This window comes from Microtus ochrogaster, chromosome 7, assembly GCF_000317375.1.
Source record: "Microtus ochrogaster isolate Prairie Vole_2 chromosome 7, MicOch1.0, whole genome shotgun sequence".
Lineage (NCBI taxonomy): Eukaryota > Metazoa > Chordata > Mammalia > Rodentia > Cricetidae > Microtus > Microtus ochrogaster.
This window is the reverse complement of record NC_022014.1, coordinates 73,049,351-73,056,812: the sequence shown is the minus strand read 5'-3', so window position 1 is coordinate 73,056,812 and position 7,462 is coordinate 73,049,351. Positions and strand designations below refer to the sequence as shown.

Below are 7,462 nucleotides of genomic sequence, written 5' to 3'. Positions count from 1 at the left end.
GAGATCCGCCTGCCTCTGCCTCCCTAGTGCTGGGATTAAAGGCGTGCGTCACCACCGCCTGGCCTGCTGTTCAGCACTTTTGAGAGCATCTTTTTCTTCAGTATCAACCTCCGTGTTCAGCCCCAAACCGTTTCTAAATTATATACCCAACCAAAAGTGAGGTTATTTATCTGTCAATCCTACAAAAAATATTTTGGTTTTGGTTCCTCTTGGATGCCCTTCTTGTTTCGCATGTGTGCTAATAGAAACATCTTTAAAAGGTTCCGCGATACCTTGAAAATTCTCTTTATATCAGCTGCTTCCCCTGACCTGACTCTAGGCAGGCGATCCGGGCCACCTTTACGAACACAGAGAGGGGCGCCCTCCTGACCACCCATTACATGGCAGAGGCGGAGGCTGTGTGTGACCGCGTGGCCATCATGGTGTCTGGGAGGCTGAGGTGAGTACCAGTCAGGCCTGCCTTTGGCTCCGGATTGCCTTCTGTGATAAAAGAACACTGTCCACTGTGGCAAGCTGGAGAATCTGTGCCGGTCTCTGCCTGGCCCTGCCCCAGACACCCAGATAATGAATTGCGATGGCCAGAGATAGTTCTCTTGCCTTGCTATACTTTAGCCTCCTCCTATCTATCTCCAGATGTATAGGTTCTATCCAACATCTGAAAAGCAAATTCGGCAAAGATTACCTGCTGGAGATGAAGGTGAAGACCCTCACACAAGTGGAGTCCCTCAACACGGAGATCATGACGCTTTTCCCCCAGGCTGCTCGGCAGGAAAGGTAATACACCTGCATTATTTTAATCTTTGTTTTGGGTGGTATTTGCTTTATAGAAAGATGAGAAGAGGTGACAGTTCTATCTTCTCATTGTTTTTTTTGTTTTTTTTTTGTTTTTTTTTTTTTTTGTTTTTTCGAGACAGCGTTTCTCTGTGGCTTTGGAGCCTGTCCTGGAACTAGCTCTTGTAGACCAGGCTGGTCTTGAACTCACAGAGATCCGCCTGCCTCTGCCTCCCGAGTGCTGGGATTAAAGGCGTGAGCCACCACCGCCCGCCCGGCATTGTTTTTAACTTCAGTAAATGTGAGTACATTCGTTACTAAGAGAAACCCTCTGTTCCCAGGGCTTCACAGGAAATAACCAAGACAATAAATTGCTCATTGGAGGCTGGCTCTTGTGAGGGAATTAGCATTTGCAGGACTTTGGAATAAGCTGCGTACTATTGTATGCTGGTGTTTATATTATCTCAGTCGCCTTTGGCAGAGGGTCAAACCATCATATTAAAGGGGGTGCCCTGAGAGAGCTCCGTGGTGGTAGCAGACACCTCAGAATCCACGAATGGCGTTTCTCAGCATTTGTATTAGTGGTGGTTCTTGAGGCACAAGTAGATGAGGTGATACCAAATAACTAGTGTTTCTGCTTAGACACTCTCTTCTTCCTAAGATGGAAGGACGATCCTATTCCCTCCCTTCTTAAGGCATCTTGCTACTGATTTCCTCTTTTGTCCCAGTCTTCTTCCTTGCGGACTGATTTCTTCCTGAACAAAGAGCTCTGGAACTGCAGCCATCTCCAAGTCATAAGATAGCTTTATGCTGGCCAGTAGTGGCACACGCCTTTAATCCCAACCCTTGAGTTTGAGGCCAGCCTGGTGTACAAAGTGAGTGCCAGGACAACCAGAGCTACACAGGGAAACCGTGTCTTGAAAAACCAAAAGGAAAAGAAAGGACATTCATTTACACAAATAGTTGACAGGATTGTTTGTCGTATTCAGACATGCGTGCATCAGAGGGTACAACCGTGAATCCCCAGTGTTCATCCTCCTTCTCTTCACAGATACTCCTCTCTGATGGTCTATAAGTTGCCTGTTGAAGATGTGCGACCTTTATCACAGGCTTTCTTCCACCTGGAGAGATGTAAGTGAATGTTCAAACCATGAACACTCGTAAATGGAAACTGTTTGTTCGTCTTGGCAGGCCAGAACCAAATAATCACACAGAAACTGTATTAATTACGGCACTATTTGACCTGTTAGCTCAGACTTCTTACTAACCAACTCTCACATCTTAAATTAACCCATTTCTATTAATCTGTGTATCACCACGTAAGTGGCCTACCGGTAAGATTCCAGTGTGTCACTTTGACTCCACCTACTTTCTCTTTATATCTCTATTTGGATTTCCTGCCTGGCTTTACTCTGCTAAGCCACTGGCCAAAACAGCTCTATTCATCAACCAGTAAAAGCAACCCATATACAGAAGGATATCCCACATAAAAAACAAAAAAGCTTTAAAAATTATAGAATGTTCATGATATATAATTAATAAATTGTAGGACATCTATTTAATCCAGTGATTCTCAACAAGAAATAATTTAGCATGTTCATCTCATAATGCAAAATACATTCAGTCTAACATCAAAAGTTCGCATAATTCTTAAAAGTCCCTATACTGTTCAAAAGCCTTTTATCAGACTCAAGGCAAACTCCAATATGTGATCCACGGTAAAATAATAAAAAAGAACACTACATCCATCCATCAAATAATGGCTCAGAGAAAATATTCCTATTTAAAGGAGTAACCAAAGGATAGCAAGCATAGATTACAGAAAAGCAAGCCCCAAACACACAGGGTAAGTTACATTAACTCTTGTAGCTCCATGTCAGAATCTAGTATGTTTGCCAAGAGATGATCACGTACAGAATTTTGTATCCCCCTCCTATGTGCCTGCCACTTTTAGCACATAGTCACTTTAAAGGCACCCACAATGCACACTTTTCCAAAATGTTTATTCCACTTCTTCCTCTCTCTTTCTCTCTCTCTCTCTCTCTCTCTCTCTCTCTCTCTCTCTCTCTCTCTCTCTCTCTCTCTCTCTCCTCTCTCTCTCTCTCTCTCTCTCTAATTGTGAAATTGGCTAAAAGCAACAACAATAGTTACACTGTGTTCTGAATGTGAAATTGGCTAAAAGCAACAAACAATAGTTACGCTGTGCTCTGAATGTGAAATTGGCTAAAAGCAACAAACAATAGTTACGCTGTGTTCTGAATGCTGTTTTGTCTCAAAATTTTCTCCACCCAACCTAATCAGTCTATTGAGTGAATGTAGCCTCACTCAATTCTCAGGACACAGACTGTAGCAGACATCTTTTCCAGAAGTCATACAAACGACTTCAAAGCTAACTCCCAGTGGAGGGCTCCTTTGCATCTGAGACCTTATGAGTACAATGTTTACCAGCTGCGTTTCTCCTGGCATCTGGGTCTTCCACCAGAAGCTCTGCTTATAGAAATTCAGGGCTCTTCTAGCCCCTTTCCCAACCCTTTCCACATTCCTCCCATAAGCTAGTTTCAAAGGTCTGAGAACCAAATGGTCATGTTTAGTCACAGAAATGGACCCCATTTCTGGTACCAATTTCTGTATCAGCTCAGTGTTGTTGTGACCAAATATCTACCAGAAACAACTTATGGTAGAAAAGCTTAATTTGGCACATGATTTCAGACAATTTCCGTTCATAATAGCAAGAAAAGCGTGATGGGACATCTCTGTAGGTTGGGAGCACGTTACTGGGGCTCCTCACATCATTGTGTCAGACCAGAAGCAGAGTAAACAGGCCAGAGCAAAGAGAATGCGCAATCAGTCTTCCGAGGCTCATCCGTAGTGACGGACACTAGTCAGGTCCTATCTCTGAAAGGCTACCCAGCTTTCAAGTAAGTTTCACAAACTGAGGACTATTTGGATAGCTTGTGAAGGACATTCCAGATTCACACTGGTGTATTCCTCTTCTTGTGTTGTGCAATCAGTCTTGCCAACTGCCTTCTGTTGAGGACTCACACTTTCCAGCTTCTGTCTTCTTGATAAATGGTTCTTTTCTCAGCTTCCTGTACATTCTTATGCTATGGTCTATTTTCCAGTATGGCTCATTTTGGCCTGGTTGCTAGGTTTGCATCATGATGATAAGATGGATTCCATGGAGATCTTATAAACAGGACGTATTTTGAAATAGATAAGTATCAACAGAATTGATGTTCCAGGAAGGCTGACTCCCTGAAATACTGTAAAGCTTCTCTTTCAGTGCCTTCTGATATTTATGCATTCATCAATTCCTTTTCTAACTTGTATTCCTTTCTTTTTATTTAATTTGCTAGCACTGAGATTCACATTTGGGGGTATTTTAAAACAATCTTTAATGCCAATTTGCTACCTTATTCTGGGAAGAGAATACAAAGTGTCAAATGTAGGCATCTAATTAACATTTCCTCAAGTGTCATTAGACACCATTATATTCTCAGCTTCGATACATTTATTGAAGGAACTAGACTCAGAATTTTTCACGAACAATGCATGCTCCATGGTCATCCATATAGATTTATTTTTTCATACCAACAGAACAAATGTGGACAATGAAAACCCTAGCACAACTCTAGGATCTTATCTCTCTCAGGCCATACTTGCCTCGGGTGCATGGTTTTATTTAATCTCGCTTCTTCTGTTCTCTCCTTGTCTTATAAGCTGATGTTAGGAGGCTGCCTGTGGTAGAGTGGAAAGAGAAGAAAGAAGTAACACAGCAACAAGCATGGCTGACCATGGGCACTGTAGTTATCACTTCTGTACAGGAACACAGTACATCATCTAGAGAGTATAGATAAGCACAATGGTTATCATTGCCATTAGATCTGAAGAGAGAGAAAGACGCAGCCTGGGGCAGAGTGGTGGGGAATTTATCACCTTGAGACCCAGTGCCACGGAGGGAGTGAAAGAAGAAGTGCCACGGCCCCTCTTTCTTTTTTCCCTCCTGTTGAAACCCCATTGGGACATGACACTTACCACTAGCCTCTGGGACAAAAAGAAGGACAGATGTAAGAGGCACATGGGAATTTTCCAGCAGAAAGAGAATCATGTTTTAACTTTATTTCAGATTGGTGTTCTAGGATTTCTTGTTCTTCTTTTTCATCTTCTACTGCCTTTGCCAAAACTCTAAGGAAACAGGACGGTATTTCTATCTTTTTATGTGACTAAATGATGTCTTTAATTTCCAGTAGTTAACTCAAAATAGTTATTACCTTATATTTTCATTATTTGTTTATTCTTTCTGTACATGAATTGGTGAAATTCCTTGAGAAAAAAAATGAGCTTCTAATGGACATTCATCCTTACATAGTGAAAGAGAACTTTGACTTGGAAGAATACAGCCTCTCACAGTCCACTCTGGAGCAGGTGGGTAATTTTAGTGGTTGTATATCATCCTAAAAATGTCAATAGCTGAGGAGATGGATCATTGGATAAAGCACTTTCTGCATAAGTGTGAGGACCATAGTTTGAATCCCTAGAATCCACACAAAAGCCACGTGAGCACAGCTGACTCCCGTAATCCTAACACCAGGGATGCGGAGGGAGAATCCTTAATTAGGGCAAGCTGGCTGGATGGACTAGCTGATTGGAGAGCTCTAGGTTTCAATTGAAAGTCCGCGCCTCTTTAATATAGTGTGGAGAGCAACTGAAGAAGACATGTGACATCTACTCCAGACAGTCAGAGATCCCTGCACACACACATCCCAACATCCATGTGGGCATGCATGCATACACATTGCATCCAAGTAAAAAATCAGAACACGCAAATCTTAGGAAGAACACACAAATCTTCGCATCATTTGCAGAGGTAGAAGGTAGGATGGTGCGCCTCTCGTTTCTTTCTTCATTCATTCTCTTTTGCAGGTCTTCCTGGAGCTCTCCAAGGAGCAGGAGCTGGATGACTTGGATGAGGAACTAGACTCCTCTGTGAAGTGGAAGCTCCTCCCACAGGAAGAGCCTTAAAGTTTCAAATATTCTGTTTGTCTTCAAGTTCACGTCCTTTTTAAAGGCAGCATTCAGCAGCATCGACGTGTCTTACTTATCTCAGATGTAGTGTTAAGTATTTTTGAAACCCATGTCAGAATCTCCCCGAGTAATATTTCTGACAGTGGTGACCAAAGTAAGAACAAGTTAGAACACACAGCCAGGGCCCCCTCAACCAAGTCGTGGTTCACACAGTATGGAATTTTTAAATGCATTTATAATAGTAGTTTCTGAGTCAGCTGCAGAGACTGGTTGACCTTCTCCCCTCCACCCCCGAATTTCAAAACACTGACTGTTTTCTTTCCTTATTGATTAGGTAAGGTATGGTTTAAACAACATTGATTTTAGGGAGAAGATCGTCGACTTCCCAACAGCATGGTATTTGTTTTTCGTGAGCCACATTGACAGTTTGTATACTTTGGGTTACAGAGAAGGGTTTTGTCCATTGTGACTACAAAAACAGCTTTAAACTTGTGGGAGTAAATACTTGCAGTCATTAAATGACTGAGTGCATAGTTACATCACATCTGAACTATTTCTGAAATTTAGACTTTTTTTTTTTAATTATGGATACTCAACTTTATCTTATGCTTGTCCACTAGCTCTTATAACTTAATTTAACAAGTTTCTCTTCATCTACATTTTGCCTTGGGGCTTTTTACCTTTCTATTTTTTTTTTAGATTCCAGAGTTATTTAGCAGTAGTTGACAAACATATTTACAAGAGAAATTTCATAATAAAATTTTGCTTTTGTAAAATAACATGTAAAATTACATACACATAAAAACTGGAAGATTACATACTTACAGTCTAACAAAGAGCAAAATGTCATAATTGACTTTCTGGCCAATTATTTATCATATTTTCTTAAGGTACTTTACTAGCCATCTCTGATTGAAATTTAGACTTTTTTAAATGATGCAAATGTATATTTTTAGGCAAAAGGACTAGCTTTGCAAGTCTTTATTTATCAAGTCTATGTATACTAAGTTCTATCTACTGTAACCTCAGTACAACTGCCATAAACTCTATGAGATTTTTACTACCTTTATTTTTACCAGTTATCCAAACATTTACAGGCAGTTATGAGAAAAAGTCGACCTTGATTATAGGGTTGTGTGTTCTGCATGTGAACATGAACTGCCGTCATGTCATGAGAAGTTGTGCCCTAGATCTTGAACCTAGATCTTGGACAAAGGCTTCAAGTCTTTAATTCTTAAAAAGAGACATTAATGCTGGCCCTACTGATTTACCTGGCCTTGGAAACGACAAACGAATTGATATAAGTCAATACCTAAAAGCACTTTACTTGGGGCCAGAAGAACAGCTTAACAGTGAAGGCTGATGACCTTTTAAGCCTGGTGAACAAAGTTCAATCTTGGGGACTGTAGAAGAACCATCCCTCAAGTTGTTTTCTGACTGCCAAACACATGTGGTGTCATGCATGTGTCTACATACCTATACTCAGAGCATACAAAAAATGAAATAAAAATATAATGGGCTTTATTGTGGTGTCTTCATATGTCTTTTGTTTTTGTTGATACTTCTTTATTGTACCCCTCCCTTACCCCTGCACTACTCTCTATAGCTCCCCTCCCTTACCCCTGCACTACTTTCTATAGCTCCCCTCCCTTACCCCTGCACTACT

The 7,462-nt window shown here is 41.1% G+C and overlaps 1 protein-coding gene across 3 annotated transcripts in view; it reads left to right on the top strand.

The window, feature by feature from the left end:
* Positions 1-7,310, top strand: part of Abca9 (ATP binding cassette subfamily A member 9) — a 73,653-nt gene extending 66,343 nt beyond the window's left edge. For all 3 annotated transcript variants that reach the window (XM_005350663.3, XM_026780699.1, XM_026780700.1), the window contains 5 exons: positions 320-439; positions 634-774; positions 1,823-1,902; positions 5,141-5,196; positions 5,695-7,310. In XM_005350663.3, coding sequence (XP_005350720.1) covers positions 320-439; positions 634-774; positions 1,823-1,902; positions 5,141-5,196; positions 5,695-5,793 — 496 coding nt within the window. In that variant the 3' untranslated portion in view covers positions 5,794-7,310. The remainder of the gene's footprint in view (positions 1-319; positions 440-633; positions 775-1,822; positions 1,903-5,140; positions 5,197-5,694) is intronic.
* The last annotated feature ends 152 nt before the right edge of the window (positions 7,311-7,462 follow it).